This window comes from Sus scrofa, chromosome 14 (genome assembly GCF_054392235.1).
Source record: "Sus scrofa isolate SSC_HxYL_T2T_F1_AM1 chromosome 14, Sscrofa_HxYL_maternal_Yorkshire_Landrace_v2.0, whole genome shotgun sequence".
NCBI lineage: Eukaryota > Metazoa > Chordata > Mammalia > Artiodactyla > Suidae > Sus > Sus scrofa.
Window position 1 is genome coordinate 65,459,055 of NC_139396.1, and position 17,704 is coordinate 65,476,758.

General features: G+C 50.3%; 1 protein-coding gene across 3 annotated transcripts; it reads right to left on the minus strand.

Moving 5' to 3' along the window:
• Window positions 1-1,013: 1,013 nt before the first annotated feature.
• CRYBB1 (crystallin beta B1) lies at window positions 1,014-14,688 on the minus strand. Of its 3 annotated transcripts, XM_084993315.1 has the most exons (6): window positions 14,577-14,688; window positions 12,344-12,523; window positions 10,460-10,578; window positions 6,353-6,485; window positions 3,327-3,469; window positions 1,014-1,270 (listed from the first exon to the last, which is right to left on the minus strand). In XM_084993315.1, exons 1-6 carry the CDS (start codon window positions 14,628-14,630, stop codon window positions 1,087-1,089), a joined length of 813 nt encoding a protein of 270 aa, XP_084849441.1. In that variant the 5' UTR covers window positions 14,631-14,688; the 3' UTR covers window positions 1,014-1,086. The 3 variants fall into 3 exon arrangements, with proteins under 3 accessions (XP_084849441.1, XP_084849442.1, NP_001072149.1); XM_084993316.1 differs by lacking the exons at window positions 12,344-12,523; window positions 14,577-14,688 and adding an exon at window positions 11,627-11,759; NM_001078681.1 differs by lacking the exon at window positions 14,577-14,688 and having other exon boundaries at window positions 1,087-1,270; window positions 12,344-12,514.
• Between the last annotated feature and the right edge of the window lie 3,016 nt (window positions 14,689-17,704).

The following is a 17,704-nucleotide window of genomic DNA, read 5'->3' on the forward strand; positions in this document are numbered from 1 at the left end:
CCAGCAATCCCACTCCTGTGCAACTATCCGGAAAAAAAACAGGACTTGAAAAGATACATGTACTCCAATATTCATTGCAGCACTATGTACGATGCCCATTGACAGAGGAGTGGATAAAGAAGATGTGGTACATATATGTAAACGATGGAATATTACTCAGTTACTAAAAGGAAAGAAATAACAACATTTGCAGCAACATGGATGGACCTAGAAATTATCATGCTAAGTGAAGTCAGTCAGACAGTGAGACACCAACATCATATGCTATCACCTACATGTGGAATCTAAAAAAAGGACACAGTGAACTTTGTAGAACAGACACTGACTCACAGACTTTGAAAACTTGTGGTTTCCAAATGAGACAGGTTGGGGAGTGGGGGGATGGGCTGGGGTTTGGGATGGAAATGCTATAAAATTTGGTTGTGATGATTGTTATACAATTATAAATGTAATAAAATTCATCAAGTAATAAAAAGAAAGAAAGAAAAAGAAAAAGAAAAACACAGATTTGTTTAAAAGTGTGCCTCTGGAACCAGACTGCCTGGATCCAAAGAAATCTTAACTTGATAGCTGTGTGACCTTGGGCAAGTCACTTTCCCTCTCAGAGCCTCAACTTCCTCCCCTGTTAAACAGGAACAATTGTATAATACCAACCCCCTGGAATAGTCTAAAATGGTGTATTAAGAGAATATAAAGAACTTAGTGGTGCTTGCTACTTTTTTTTTTCTTTTTTGACCACCATGAGGCATATGGAACTCCCAGGCCAGGGATCAGATCTGAGTCACAGTCTTGATCTAAGCCACAGTTGCTGCAATGCTGGATCCTTAACACACTATGCTGAGCCAGGGATTGAACCTGCATCCCAGTTCTCCCAAGAAGCCACCAATCTTGTGCCACAGTGGGAACTCCTGCTCTTTTTCTTATTATTATAATTATCAAGGCTGGGGGAAGTCACATGCCAGCAATGAGAGGTGGACATTGAGGGACGCATCTGTTCACAGATCCAGGAGACATTTTAGCTTCAGGAATTTTTATTTGCACAAGGATGAGCCTGAGGAAGGGTGGGGAGAAGAGCGGAGTGCGAACTCACTTGGGGGGCTCAGCAGCCAGGACGGGGAAGCAGCCTTCACGGTGCCACTGTCTGTCACGCAGACGGCGCACAGCCTGCATCTGGGGCTGGAAGGCCCCCCAGTCGTTCCAGTGCCGGAAGTCACCAGGCTCCAGGAGGTACTGGTACCCGCGGTAGCCAGGATACTGATAGCCGACCCAGCTGGGAGGAAAGCAAGAAGGACAGCATGGAGATGGCCAGCCTCACTGCCTGGTACCCAGACCTGCACCTGGACCAGCCAGCTCTCCATGCATCCCTGCCTTCTGCTCTCCATCCCTCGCCTGTGAGGGCTTGGGTCACCTGGGGCCTTCTCTCTCCTGGCTCTGCCTCTTCCAGCTGGCTTCTGACTCGCTTTGGCCAGTGATCTCACCTCTCCAACAGGCCTCAGTTTTCTCCTCTAGAAAGTGTGAGGTCATGGTAGCTGGCATATGAGGGTGTTTGGGGAACCAAATAGGAACCTGCATCTACAGTACTTCCTAATTAGACCACCTGTGCATGGCAGGGAGAGTAATACACATTCCACTGAAAGTGGTGGCCCGGAGCTCAGAGACTGGGATCAAAGGAAGTGAAGACAGAGCTTGGGGGCTGGTTAGCAATGAGGCAGAGAAGAAGGGGAGCCTTGTTTCCAAAAAAATGGTTTTCTTTGTTTTTGTTTTTTTTTTTTTGGGTTTTTTGTTTGTTTGGTTGGTTGTTTTGTGTGTGTGTGTGTGTGTGTGTGTGTGTGTGTTGGTGTGGTTTTTAGGGCCACACTCGCAGCATATGGAGGTTCCCAGGCTAGGGGTCAAATTGGAGCTGTAGCTGTCAGCCTACACCACAGCCATAGCAACGCCAGATCTGAGCCATAGCAATGCCAGATCTGTGACCTACATCAAAGCTCATGGCAGTGCAGGATCCTTAACCCACTGAGTGGAGTCAGAGACTGAACCTGTGTCCTCATGCATCCTAGTCAGATTCGTTTCCACTGAGCCACCAAGACAGGAACTCCCCCAGAAACCTTCCTTCTGACCTCCCGTGTGGACCATCTCTTACTGATTATTGTTGGATTTCACCTCACAGGTGTATTTACATCTCCCTGCTGGATGCGTAAGGCCCTTGGAAGCAGGAACTAAGCCTTATTCATCTCTCCCTCCCCACCGTGAACAGCACAGAGCCCAGCTCAGAATGTTTAGCATTTCAGGTGGCTTAAATGCAGAGATATCAGATTTCAGGGAAGGAGAAAAGAGCAAGAAAAATGCTAGAGGGGAATTACCATTGTGGCTCCGTGGGTTACAAACCCAACTGAAAGTATCCATGAAAATGTGGATTCCATCCCTGGCCTCACTCAGTGGGTTAAGGATCTGGCATTGCTGTGAGCTGTGGTGTAGGTTGAACACGTCTCGGATCCTGCATTGCTGTGGCTGTGGCATAGGCTGGCAGTTACAGCTCCAATTCAACCCCTAGCCTGGGAACCTCCATATGCCATGGCTGTGGCCCTAAAAAGCCAAAAAAAAAAAAAAAAAAAAGGAAAAAGGCCAGAGCCCTGAGGGTGTTACAGGAGCTCCATATTGCATCTAGGGGTGGAGAGAAAGATGCCTTATGTTTTCCCACAGGGGACCAGGGATGTCTGTAATGGGTGTTAGGAGGCAGGAGGATGGATAAAGTGACCTCCTTTGGGCGTCCAGGCCTTTCCTGTGTTCTCATGGACATGAGGTCATGGGGCTCTGTTTTGAAAGCTTCAAATCCTGAGAGTTCAGAGTAGAGTGCCCTTTGAGATCAGGGAGTCTGGTGTGCCCACTGTATAGATGGAAAGACTGAGACCCAGAGAGGGTGTGTGGCTCACCCAGGTTCCACAACACATCCTCCACAGGGTCAAGGCCCTTTCACTACCCCGTCTCACCTCTCTGATGTCATCCTGCTCCTGTCCCCAGGGGCTCCAATTTCCTTAATATTCGCCTTCCCTAAACACATCAGACTCATCTGCCCGCAACAACTCTGCCCCCTGTACTTAATTATTCCTCCAACCACTATTCTCTCCACCTTCCTTCTTTTTAGAACCAATTGCTCCATGTGTTTACACTGACATGTAATCCTCAACATACAACTCCACACCCCGGAGGAGTGAAGCTCTCTTGCTGGGATCCCAGTCACATAGCAGTGGTATAATTTGGGAAGAGCCGGGGCCTTTCCTGGACGTCTGAGCCTAAAGCAGGGGGTAAGAGCCTGGCAGAGGGATGCTTACGTTCCACTGGAGACCCTCACGCTGCCCACACGGTCACAGAAGCCATAGACCCAGAGACTGGGCACGTCATCCTCCTGGATCTCCATGGTGTTGCCCTTGAAGTTGGCACCTTCAAACAGGCAGAGCTTGTGTTCCTGGGCATCCTGGGGGAGGAGACAGTGGGTCAGGACTGTGAAGTGTGACTGGGGCAAAGAGAAGTAACTTAACGGGGCCTCCTGAGTGTGGAGACAGAGGTAACTGAGTCTGCTCAGGACGGCCACCGTGGGACTCATCCAGTATTGTTGCTGTCCTGCCTGGAAGTGCCCTCCCCATCTGGAAAAAGGATATATCAGCCTCTACTTCCTGGAGTTAATCCATACAGAGCACTTAGTGCGATGCCTGGCTAGCACCAAGTGCTCCAAAAAAATTATTCATTATTTTCATGCTGATGATCAAGGAGGCAAAGGCTCAGAGAGGTCAAGATTCTTGATCAATGTCACACAGCCAGTGAGGGGCAGAACTTTCCAAAGAGGCATTTCATTCCTTCCATCCCACCTTGCTCTCCACTCCCCTCCACTCCCTCTGCTGCAGCCACACCAGCCCCTTTTTCATTCCTTGGCCACGTCCAGTCTATCCTCGCTCTGGGGCCTTTGCATCACTACTCCCTGGAAGGCTGTTCACAAGGCTGCTGGATCCCCATCCTTTGGCAGCTATCTCCTCTGATTGCCCCAACCACAGCCACCCCTTCACCAACATCAGAGCCCCAGTTTCCTTGTCCCCTTTCCTAGCACGCTGCATGGTGCCGTGTAACACGTACCACGTACCACGGGCATTTGCCATTATAAATCGGCTTCAGTGATTAGGTTTTCAATAGCTGCCTCCCACAAGGGCAGGGACCTTTTCTATCCCAAGTACAGTTGCACACCCAGAGCATGCGACAGAGTCTCTGCAGTCAAATGCATGGCTATAAGTGCAGGATGGTAGAGTGAGATCCCTCTAGCTTCCCAGGAGAGAGAGCTGGAAAGGAGTCAGGGAAGCCAGCAGTGGGGGTTGGAAGTGACCAGGTAAGGGAGGATGGTGAGCAGGCAGGGACGGAGAGAAGGGATTATACCGGCGGCTCTCAGTCCTTGGCTACCCAGGCAGAGACCAACTAGCAGGTGTGAAAAAGATATCAGTGTCTGTGACTCAGCCCCAGAGATGTGGATTTAATTGGTCTGGAGTGGGGGTCAGGTACAGGGATTTTTTTTTTCTTTTAGTCGGGGGGGGGGGGGTGCTGTGCCTGCAGCATATGGAAATTCCTAAGCCAGGGATCCAACCCTGGATCCCAAGCCACAGCAGTGACAATGCTGGATCCTAACCTGCTGAGCCACCAGGGAACTCTGAGATTTTCTTCTAATAATACATATAATATTACATATATATATTTTTTGGGGGGGCCACCCCATGGCATATGGAGTTCCTGGGCTAGGGACTGCAACCTACTCCATAGCTGCAGCAACGGGGGATGCTTAACCCACTGCAGTGGGCCGGGGAGCAAAACTGTGTCTCTGCTGCTACAGAGGAACACTGTTGATCCCATTGCATAGCGGGACTCCTCTAATAATATATTTAATTTAAGCAAATATGTCTAAATGATGATAATTTTAATATGTAGCCAATATAGCCATATTACCAAGGTATTTATATATTCTTAGTTTTCTTTTTTACTATGTATTCAAAGTCTGGCATGCATATACACATCTCTATTCAGGCTAGCCAAGATTTAAGCATTTACTAGCTATATATGGCTATGGTATTGGACAGCAGAGCTCTAGAAGCTACTGGAAACATCCCAGCTGATCACTCTCCCAAATAAGGTCTGTTGGCATAGATTGCCTTGTAAGGACCACTGATGGAGAGAGAAATCTAAGAATTCTTGCAAAGGGTCTATTATTAAGGTGGATAATTCAGGCTCGAGCTCTGAGAAAAACATTGGGAATGACTGGATTGGATAATTCATTAAGATAAGTTTTGATGACAAACTTTAAGATAAGTTTGATAAGCCAGGTGGCTATGGCCACTGCCAGCCTCAAATGGATATGCATGAAAATTCTTCATGAAAATTCCCATCCCTGAAGGTAGGAGTTGGTTATCCTCAGAAACCAACAGTGATGAATGAAGATGTGGCTGGTTCAGGAAGAGTCTTAATCAATCTAATTCTGGAAAAAACTGATTGGCTTGGGCATAACTCCACCTTCTTCTTGAAGTTATACTGCTTACCTTAAATATTATAAAGGGTTTCATTCAGTATTTAGTCTTTTTTTCTTTTTCAGGGCCACACCCACAGCATATGAAAGTTCCCAGGCTAGGGGTCAAGTCAGAGCTGTACCTGCTGGCCTATACCACAGCCACAGCCACAGCAACACCAGATCCGAGCCACGTCAGTGACCTATACCACAGCTCATGGCAATGCCAGATCCTTAACCCACTGAGCAAGGCCGGGGTCAAACCTGCATGCTCATGGATACTAGTTGGGTTCTTAACCTGCTGAGCCACAAGGGGAACTCCCAGTATTTAGTCTTATCATCGGGAAGTTCATAGTGCCTTTCTACCCTCTCCCTCTTCTCAGCAATCACATGAGTTTCAACCCGCATGTTTGATGTTTTTGGATGGACACGGAGATTTTTCAAAGCTCCCTGGGTGGTCTGATGTGCCCTCAGGAATTAGAAACACTCCACTAAGAGAATCAAAGGAGACAACCACTGGGAGGTTAAATCCACTCTTGACAGTAGCAGAGAAGGAAAACCTGGGTTTGGTGTGTTCCATTTGCCCTAAACTCCTACCAGCGGCTGGGCTGGGCACACGAAGAGTGTATTAGGGGCACCTTATGAATTGATGAGTACAAGAGCTACTGCCCTGGGGCAACTCAGAGGCCACTGTGCCTCCCTGTCCACCACTTCCTCTTTCTCTCTCTTGCTCATCTGACTCCCTTGCTCTGTGGCCCGCAAACCTCACACTTGTCCCGCCTGCCCCACTAGTCCCCCAGGCCCAGCCCAGGAGTCACTCACCATCCTGATGGGCCGGAAGGACATGAGCCGGTCGCTGCGGTAGCTGCTCGACCATGTGTCCCATCGCGGGTACTCGCCCTTCTCCAGGATGAACATCTCGCCCCGGAAGTTGGACTGCTCAAAGGCGACCCAGCTGGATGTGATGGAGAGGGGAACGGTGGGGAGAGTCAGGAGGGTAATCATTATCAGAAGCCCCCTCCTCTCACTTGCCTTCTGATCTCCCCCTTGCAAAGCAGCCCCAAGGTCAGTGGGTTTGATCCTAGGCTATGCCACTTGCTGGCTGTGTGACCATAGGCAAGTTGCTTCACCTCTCTGAGCCTCAGCTTTCTCATAAAATATGCCTTGTTTTTCTTGAAGTTGGTACAGGATTAAATGAGATAATGTGTGTAACTATACGAGCAAAATGTTTCCCCAGATGTAGGATCTGCATACGATTTAAGTACCATGGGGGAAATAATACATAAGAGGATATTAAAAAATAAAACAAAACACAAAACCCTGATTACAGCTAGGAGAAAGTCTTTGTTGGGTACTAATATGCTTTTAACACTTACTAACTGCTCTTTGTAGCAAAGGAGGAACGGGCCATCAGCACAGAGCCTTGAGCAGGCAACAGCATAATTGCACTGCTTTGTATTCACTCCATGCAACTTTTAGCCATGCCCGCAGCATGCAAAAGTTCCTGGCCCCGGGATCAAACCTGCACCACAGCAGTAATGACATTGGGTCCTTAACCCACTGAGCCACCAGGGAACTCCCTCACTATATGCACCTTTTTATGGATACCTTTTACTTAGAGCATGTGATATTAGCTTTCCATTTGTAAAAGTGGTATAAGGGTTCTTTTGATATATATTTAGTGGTGTCATAAAGGGTCTTTTTTTTTTTTTTTTTTTTGCTTTTTAGGGCAGCACTTGCAGCACATGGAGGTTCCCAGGCTAGGGGTCGAATCAGAGCTGCAGCTGCCAGCCTATGACACAGCCATAGCAACACAGCATCCAAGCCTCATCTGTGACCTACACCACAGCTCACGGCAACACCAGATCCTTAACCCACTGAGTGATCCCAGGGATCAAACCCACATCCTCATGGATACTAGTCTGATTCGTTTCTGCTGAGCCACAATGGGAACTTCCACAAAGCGTCATTTAAAATGAAATATACTCAATAAACAATAGTCCTGGAGGTATGAGGGCAAGGAGAAAATTGATACAGGTGCTTGAATCAGGTTTGGTAAAGACTGGCCTGGATACAGAGGACAGTAATCAGGAGGAGAAATGATCATAATACTTACCTCGCAGATACCTGTGAGAATTAAATGTGATTGTATATCACTCAGTGAAGGTGCTCAGTTCTCTAAAAGGACTAATCACAAGCTTGAGGTCAAATGGGGGCTGTCTCAGTACAGCCTGACTGAGGATGGGAAGTGAGCTTGTGTCGAGGGACCAGGGATTCTGAGGAAGATAAGACGATCCCCGTTTCATAGATGAGAAGGCTAAGATGGATGGACCCCTTGAACTTTGTTCTCTTTGTGTTTAGGGGTTCTCAAGGAACAAGAGAGGGCTTGGGGACACGGACAAGAGTATCATCTCCCTGGGACCTTCCTCTATCCAGAAGAAGATATGGGAGATTGTGGGGGGGGAGGGGCTGCCACCACAGGCTGAAACAGAATGTGGTCCAGGAGCCTCAGGTCTTGTCTAAGGAATAAGCCAGCCCAGAGTGGAGTGACAGAATTGAAGATGCAGACTTATTCTTCCAGAATAGAGTTCAATCTGCCTGAGCCCTGCCTAGTCTAGAGTAGATAAAAAAGGATGAATGGATGGATGGATGGATGGATGGATGGATGGATGGATGGATGGATGGGTAAGTGGGTGGATGGATGGGTAGGTGGGTAGATGGATGGATGGGTACATGGCTGGATCTATGGATGAATGTATTGATGATGGATGGAGGGAGGGGTAAACAGAAGGATGAATAAATAGATGGAGAATGAATGGATGGATAGATAGATAGATAGATGGGGGGATGGGAAGGGAGCCTGGGAAGATGGTGCCATGTAGGAAGTAAGAGCATATGGACTTTGGAAACAGACAGACCTGAGTTCTAATTCTGGTTTAGCATTTTTTTTTTCTTTCTGCGTGACTTTGGGTACATCACTTAAGCTTGTCAAGCCTCAGAAAAGAAGAAGAAACTATTGCATCTACCCTGTCAGGAGGTTATGAGGGTCTAAAAGAAAAAGCAGGATAAGTAATATCTTTCGTGATTAAAGAGGGAGGGAAGCTGGTGGAGGTCTGAGCTCAGAGAAAGACAGACACGGATGTGGTCTTGCCCTGCTGCCCACCCTCCCCCCAAACTGTCTTGTTCAGAAGTCAAAATGCCCTGTGAAGACCTGTTATTTGAGTGAGGAATTGACAGTATTGACTTTAGTGCCTTTTCTCATCTCATTTGAGTCTGAGGAGCAAGGAGCGAGGAAGGGCAGGAATCTTAATTTATAGATCTGGAAACTGAGGCGCAGGGGGGTTGAGGCCCTGGTCTAAAGTTGCATGATGGTGTCGGATGTCAGTTGAGGTCTCCCCTCCCCACCGGTGTGAGGGGGGACCTCTCCCTCCCCCCCCCACCTCACCCTTCCTTCTCTTTTTCCATCACTGTTCCTTCCACGGCCCTGCTGGTCCTGACACAGACCCAGGGCCCTGGACCACAAGCTCTTTCCTCTCTCCATCAGGCGCATCCCCAGAGCACACGCCAAAGACCAGCTGCATCTTTGTTCCAGGAGAAATACTCTGTGTTTGAGTCACTGATACCGAAAAAAGCCTGAAAACCCAAACTCGCCACATCCTGCAGCTTCTGTTCCCAGCTGGGCTCTGAGTCTGAAGGTGGGGCTGAGGTTTCCAGCCTACTAGGGCCCAGGGTGACTTGGCTCAACTCGCAAAGCAACAGGGAGGGTCAATAACCATCATAGCCCCCTGCCGTGCTTGCCCACCCCTGCCCCAAATTGCCAGGGCCACGCTGCATTATCTCCTCCAGACCTTAGAATCATCTAGCGGAGGGTAGTGGGGACCATCGCTCTGCCCATTTCAGAGATGAGGAAACTGAGGCTCAGATACTGAAAAAGGCCTGTGTATCTCAAAGTCCATCTCTGTTCTTTGTACTGCCCAGGATGCTGGGCGAACAGGCTGATCACAACCCTTGGTGGCTGTTTTGCTGGAGAAACAGGAGGAAAGGAGCCCACTGGGTCTTGTCCTGGGGCTGGCATAGGGGTTGAAGTTGGTGCAGCCACGATGTCCAAAAGACAATTATTCCTGCTTTATATGGGGGTCACTAAGGCCCAGAGAAGCCCAGAATCAGGGGCACGCTGTGCTGCATGGTGATAAAAGCATGTGGATGAAACTGATCAACCTGACTTGGACCCAGGCTCTGCCTCTGACCATTAGGGACTCTGCCCAAGGAACTTAGCCCCTGTGAGCCTCAGTTTCCCCCTCTGTCAAAGGGGAATAAGAACAATCCCTCCCTCATACGGCATTGTGCAATCATCTAGGTAAAGCCCTCAGTTAGCGCCTGGTACCTAATGGTACTCAGCATATGCTTATTATTACCTTAAGGCTGCTTGAAGCCCGGGAGAGGGGACAGCTAATGGAAACCTGGCTCTCTGGCCTCCTTCTGCCATGAGTGACAGGAGGGGCTCCTTCTATAGCAGAAACAACATTTCGCTGGAGCCTAGAATCATGATTTACTGTTGGTGTGACTTTATGCTAATCAAATCACCTCTCTGAACCTCAGTTTCATCACCTGTAAAATGGGAAGGAGAATAATGCCTCTCTTTCTTTTCTCTTGGGTTTGAAACAAGTACTGGAAAGAAGGTACAGTTGGCCCCCCTATCCATGGATTCAGCATCCATGGATACAGAGGTCCAGCTGTACTACGTGCACAATCTTATACAAGGAACTTGAACATCCATGGAATTATATCAAGAGATGACTGCATGTGTCTCTGCTAGCACAGTGACAGACACAGGGTGGGGCAGGTGGCCAGTAAATGGCAGCTACTGTTGTTTGGTCATGATTATTTTACCATGACCTTGTAATGCCCCCTTCTCCACCCAATACTCACGGTCCTGAGGTGACAATGATGCTGCGCACTCGGTCAAAGCCCCGGTCTCCCAGGTTCAAGCACTCCCCGGAGAATTCCACCCGCCGGCCCTGGAAGTTCTCTTGCTCAAAGACCACCAGCTGCAGGAGAGACGCCCCCATGCAGAGGGGGCAAAGTGAGGGGGAAGTACCACCAAACTGGAGAGGCTCCATGCCAAATATGCTTTAAGCCTATACGTAGATAAAAGCAGGCTATGCCCAGATCACATGGGAGCTTGCCATGAGCCAAGGTCTATGACATGACCCTGTCCTGCCTTCCCTCCACTTCTGAACTTCGTATCTGTACCATCCTTAGGAACTGATGGATCTTTCTTCCAGACCTTTATCCATGCTGTTCCTCTTGCCTGGAATGCCCGCTCCATCACACAGCCCCATCCTGGAGCTCATGTCCTCTGCCTTGTTCTAGGTTCAGACATCACCTCCTCCAGGAAGTCTTCCCTGATACCATCTCCTCGGGTGAGCTTGGTCAAGTGCCTGCCCTCACTGGGCTCATCCCATCAGCAGCACAAGTAATATACTACACAGTCAGTGCTGCTTTGCTGCTGGGTCTCTCTATGCACCCCTCTCCCCTTCACTTGGCCCCTCCAAAAAAAGACCAATGGGCTGGATCCAGTTCTGTATCTCCCAGGTCCATTTCCTGCCACAGAGCTGATGCTGGTGCCAGTCTACCCACCAAACCATAGGGGAAGCCAGAAGCAGGCGCCCCTGTATAAACATGGGCTCGCTCCCTCCTCTCACTAAGCATCAAATTTTGGGTTTTACTCGCCTTTTGTCCCAAGTTGGGAAAACTTTGCCATTCACTTGAACAGAGCCAAGTGCTGGCCTTCTCTGAGCCTGTTTCCCAGCTGTAAAAGGCAGGGAGGGTCACATACCCAGGCTTTTCACTCCTACACCTATCCGCCCAAGAGAAACTCCTTGGTGTGCCCGGAAACACAGCAAAGCTAGCACCCACCCAGATGAGCATCAGGAGGGATGGTCACACTTTGAAACATCGCACAACGACCCAAACCAATGACCACAGCAGTGCTCAACGGTATGAATGACTATTAGAAATCTCATAGGGAGTAAAAAGAAAAACAATGACATACAGTGTATTTCAGTAAGTTAAAAACAAAGTATAAACACATACCTTTACAGGAACACTGCATCAGAGTACACAAAAAAGCAAGCAAGCAGATGATGGAACGATGGACTGGCGTGAGGATGGCAGTTGCCTCCAGTAGGGGAGGAGGGTGATGGGCTCACAGGGGCGGGGTGGGGTGGGGAGTGGAGTGGTGGGGATGGGGGTGGGGGTAGAGTTGGGGGGTGGGAGGCACTTTGGATTTAGTGAATGTTTACCAAATCCTGGCTTTTCATATATAAGTGGTGGGTTTGCAGGTGCATGTTGTATTATTAAAAATTAAATAGAAATGAACCCATTAGTTAAACGACTACATAATTAAAAGCTGGCCATGTGTGGACCGCACGCGAGCGTGTCATGAACCAAGGGTGGTGCAATGACCCAGTTCTGTGTCCCCGAGGTTGAAACCCAACCTAACCCAATCCCAGGGGACTGGATGCCTTGCTTTCCAGGCGCATTTTCAGCCTGACCAACCGCTGGGAAAACCTTTCAGGAGCATCTGAGGCTGTCCCTCTGCCCTAGAAAACCTGTCGGGACAGGCATTACCTACTGCTAAACCAGCCCGCTTTCTTGCTTTCTTTTCTCCTGTTTCTTGCTTGACAAACTCCCCAGCAGGTGCAAGCCGGGTGGGCAGACCGGCTGGAGAGGGCTGGGAGGAGGGGGAGGGAAAGGGAGGAGAGAGAGGAAGCACGCGGGTGGAGCCCAGTCCCTGGCCCAGGTCCGCACCTTGTAGCTCCCGGGAGGCAGGTCCCCTTTGGCAGCGGGCATTGGCTGGGCTGGAGCCTGGGCGGGGCCGGAGCCCGGGGCTGGTCCGGGGGGCGGGGCCCCCTTCCCCTTCCCATCAGGCCCTGGGTTCACCGCAGCTGTGGCCGAGGCCTTGACCGCAGGCTGAGACATGGTTCCCACCTGCAAAAATCTGTGAAGAAACCTTCGGCCTGGGTTCACTCAGGGGCGGCACCCTCAAGCTGCCTCCTGGCTCGCATCCCCCATCCCCCGGTATATTCAGGCTTTTTTGAATTCTTGTCCCCTCTTCTTCGAAAGCCTTGAGGTTTTCTGTCCCGATCTTCCCGCATAGTTAAGGGTTTCCTGGCTGGGAACCACTCTTTCCGCGTTATGCCTTCTTTCGGGCTAATGACCTTGACATGCTTCCATCAGCCCTGTCCGCCCTTCTACCTTGCGTCCCCCTGCTACGTCTTTGCTTTGCCCCCTGGAGTCACTCTCCATGCTTCATACCATTTATCACACTTCTTGTGTATGTGATAAATGGGCAACTTCATTTTGCCTCAGCAGATTCATAACAAGAAGCACCATTTGGGAGAGTCCACATTCATGAACAAATGCATCTGTCCCTCACCATGAACTCATGAAGGAGCAGCTAGATTATCTCCTCTGAGCAACCTGAGGCTCAGAGAGGGGAGGTGACCTGCCCAAGTCCACACAGCTCCTAAGTGGTAGGACTCCAATGTCTTTCTTTTTTTTTTTTTTTTTCTTCTTTTCTTTCTTTTTTTTTTCTTCTTTTCTTTCTTTCTTTCTTTTTTTTTTAAGAGCTGCACTGGCAGCATATGGAAGTTCCCAGGCTTCAGAGCTGTAGCTGCCGGCCTACACCATGGCCATAGTAACACGAGATCTGAGCCGTGTCTATGACCTACAGCAGCTCACAGGAATGCAGGATCCCTGAGCAAAGCCAGGGCTTGAAACCTGAGTCCTCATGGATACTAGTCGGGTTTGTTACTGCCACAATGGCAGTGCAACGGGGACTCTGCAGGACTCCTATTTCAACTCAAGCAGACAAACCCAGCAACCAGGCTTTGCCAGATCCTTATTCTGATTTATTCATCCTTCCATCTCCAGCACCTGGCTCAGCACTGGGCACATAGGAGATGCTCAACTAACATTTGTTCAAGAGATTGAATGAATGCACGTTCCTCTCTCCCATCCTGGTTAAACTGCCGCCTCTGGCACTGTCTGGGGATGAGTGGGGTGGGGGGTGGGCAGACACAGGCCTGGGACTGGGGTGGAAAGGAGGACAGTTTAGTGTGGGTCCGGGTTCTAAAAGGAAGGATGTGGCTGTGTAGGCGTTGGGTGGAGGGGGCTTTGGTCAATTCCAGTGGCTCCTTGTTACCTTGGAGTCATGGACACTTTGAGTGTTGGAAGAACTCCTTGTCCTGGTCCCAAGGGGAAAAACGTCCTCTTTAATTTTGGAGACAGTTACCAGGGAGTCCAAGACCCTCTGGCAGCAGATTCCAGAACACTTTCTGTTAGGAAGAGCTGCTTGGGGCAAGCAGATCCCTGCCCTGACAAAGGCTGTTGTGACCCTGGGTTGCCTTGCCCACCATGGGCAGGCCAGACATCTGGGCCACATCCGTGGCTTCCAGGCTCTTACTTATCCCACATCCCTGGAAGTCAGTCTGTGACTCAACGTTCCCCTGGGTGGGTAGCTGGGTTCCTTCCTGGAGATGCGGTTAATTCCATCAATATCCTCTCTCTCTCAACGTCCCCTCCTCATTTCTCTCCCCCCCCCGCCCCCCGCCTTTCTTTCTTTTTTTTTTTTTTGAGGGGGGTGTGCCACACCTAGGCCTATGAAAGTTCCCAGGCCAGGGATTGAACCAGAGCCATCACAGCGACCCGAGCTGCTACAGTGACAACACTGGATCCTTAACCTACTGCTCCACTGGGGAACTCCCTCCCTGCCTTTATTTCTGTCTACTTCTCTCTGTGCCTACCCTTCTGCCTCCCAGTACCTCCCAGTACCTCTGCATCTCTCTCTCTCTGTTCTTTATCTTTCTTCTCTCTCTTTTCCTCCCTTCCTCCCTCTGCCTGTCTCTATTTTTATCTTTTCTTCTCTGTCTGCCTTTCTCCTGATAACCTGTCTCTCTGACTCCCTTCTGTCTCTGATGTCTCTGCCTCCCCTCTCCTCTCCCCTCCCCCGGGGCTCTTACAGCAGTGGGTCCCCTCTTACCTGGGGACCTGCTACTTCCTGCTGGAGGACAGGCAGGCGGGCAGGCTGGTGCATTGGGTGACTAGGGGCCGACCCCCCATTTTATAGTCTGGCAGACACCAAACCCTGTGGTCTGTGGCACAAAAGGGGAGCTGGCTCAGCAGGCCCCAGGCAGGGAGTAGGGGCCCCCCAAGCCCCAACCCAGCCAGGTTATTGCAGAGAGCAGCACTTTCCATTGTGGGCCCAGCATGCACAGCAGAAACCCTGGCCAGCAGCCACCTCGCCTGGCCTCTGCCTGGCCCCTATCCTGACGTTATGCTCTCAAACCCTGACCGGGGATGGGCCCATGGGGTCAGGGAAAGGGGGAACCCTCCGAAGGTAGGAGATCCAGGTTTGATTCCAGGCCCAGCCGCTGTGCGCTGTGTGGCTTTTGGCAAGTCTCTACCGAAAGAGACCTCCGCATCTGCAGTTACAAGTGGCACAGGTGTCCCTATGGGATACGGCAAAGAAAGGGACCACGAGCAGCTCCAAATACATTACCCTCGCCAGCTGAGTCAATTCCCAGGACAACCCCCCCCCCTTATTTGGTCCTTTCCTTATACGCATTTGGCAGATGAGCAAAACCGGGTACAGAGAGGTCAGAGCCAGGAACCCAGGCAGGAGGGTTCAGGTGCCTCTATATTTTGTCCTCACGCTCTTGTGGCTAGCCTGACTTCCTGCTTTTAGCTCTAGTGGGAGGGATGGGGGACAGGGAATCCCTCTGTGCCCAGGTGGGCTGAACATTCAAGGCCCATGTCCTGTTCCTCTGCCCACATTTGCCCCCCCCACCCCCCAAACACACACACTTTCCTGACCTGCTTGTAGCCCCTCCCACCATTACCTGACGCCAAGGACGGAGCTGGTGGCCAAGAATATGACTGCCTGCCTCAGAGCTGCATCTGGGAAGCCCCCGGGCCAGCATTTCTTGTTACCATGCGGCTCTGGCACCCGCTAGGTCCTGGCACAGGACATGCCCTTAACCAGTCTGGAAGGACTAGGTGGTCACTTGAAGGGAGCTCGATGGAAAGCGAGGCACAGGGCAGCTGGGGGAACTGGGGTGGGAGAGAGAACTCAGGAGGCAGAGTGACAGGATAAGAGAGATGATGGAGATGGAAATGCAGAGGGGAGACGGACAGACAGACAGACAGACAGAGATGGACATCAAATAGGATCAGAACCATGGAACAAATGCCAGAAGTCATGTGATCCAGTCCCCTCATTTCACAAATGGAGAAACTGAGGCCCTGGCAGAACAAATGACCTCAACAAGGTCATGCAGGGTGAACTTGCAGTAGAGCCAGGGCTGGGGGGACTCAGGGGTGCTCCTGGGCCAGGCTGGCCTGCAGGCTGACCCCAGAGCCCCAACTGGTGGTGGTGGTGGTGATAAGGATTCTGCTAAGGTCCTTGCTTCTTCTGTGGGGCGGGGGCGGGGGGCAGAGTCCATGGAGCCCAGCCCCACCTTGAGATCACCGTGGCCTGGGGCCAGCTCTGCCTTCTGCTCCTCCACCCCCATGACGCACCCCCTCACTTCCCAAGCCTCCCCTTCAGCCTTTCATCCTGGGCCAAGGCCTGGGACGGGGCCAGCAACCGCAGGATGGGACAGCCACTGGAGCAGGGACCAAGATGCCTGTGGTGAGGGGCCACCCACAGGTCTGGGTTTCAAGGCCAAGACGTCTGGGGCGGTTCCATGCCCCCTGAGGCAATGGGCTACCAGCCAAACGGTGCCCTCTCCCCCCGCCCCCGAGGTGGGGGACAGCCCTGTCTCCCGGGCTGGGTGGCTCCACTCTGAGCTTTTGACTGGCTCAGCTTCTGTAATCCTCATTACGACAGCAGGGGTTCGGGGATGAATTGTCTTTGCAGATGAGAAAACTGAGGCAGATCCCCTTCCCCACTCTCAGCCCGCTTCCTCAACTGCAACATGGAATTGGGAGTCACTTTTCTTTTAAACTCCTGAACCCAGGCTCTTAAAAATGATGCTCTCTTGCTTTTATACATGTAGGCATTTCATAATAATCATTTTCCTCCATTTCACTGAAACATAACTAACCATATAGTCTAAGTGTGAGGTGTGCCTGGTAGGTCATTTTAATGTATTTATAACCTGCAGAATGATCGCCACTTCCATCTGGTCACATAGTTACCGTTTATTTTTTTTCTGGGGAGAACAGGGTAAGATCTACTCTCCTAGCAACATTCAAGCATATGATACAATGTTCTTAGCTATCTATAATCACCATGCTGTATGTTGGGTTTCCAAACGCATTAATCTTATAACTGGAAGTTTCTGCCCTTTGAGCACCGTCTCCCCGTTTGCCCAGCGCCCAGCCCCTGGCAGCTACCATTTTACTCCTCACTTCTCTGAGTTTGTCTTTTGAAGATTCCATATGTCCATGAGATCAGACGGTGTTTGTCTTTCTCTGTTGACTTATTTTACTTAGCATAATGCCCTCGAGGTCCATCCACGTTGTTGCAAATGGCAGGATTTCCTTTCTCATGGCTGAGTAATTTTCCATTGTACGTGTGTACCATGTCTCTTTTAGCCATTTATCCATTGATGGATACTTAGGTTGTTTTCATACCTTGGCTATTGTGAATCATGCCGCAATAAACATGAGAGTGCAGATGTGTCCATGGTAATCTTTTTTTTTTTTTAATTAGCAGTGATGATGCCAGTGATAGTGGAGACACAGAATGGATGTTATTTTCCAGGGGCAGTTCTGGAACAGCAAGTTCTGTTCCTGTGTAATTCACATTTACCCTCCCAATACCCCTCTCTCTCAGGCTAAACCCGGTTTTCCTCATCATACCCATTTTACGCATGAGGAAATGGAGGCTCCGAGAGATGAAGTAACTTGCTCGAGGTTACCCAGCCAGCAAGAGGGGGACATAAATACGGGTGGTCTAGCTGCAGAGGCTGCATTCATAGCCTTTAATCTTCATGGAGACCTTTTAAGTCAAAATTATGCATTCGATAGGGTTGTCTTGACCCACCCAGGAGGGAATGATATTTTACAAGCTGTGAGCTGACATCAGACACCCTCCAGGTCACCAGAGTGATCTGACTTCCAGCCAGGCTCTTTCCTCCCCGTGAGAGGCCCCTCTTCGGCCAA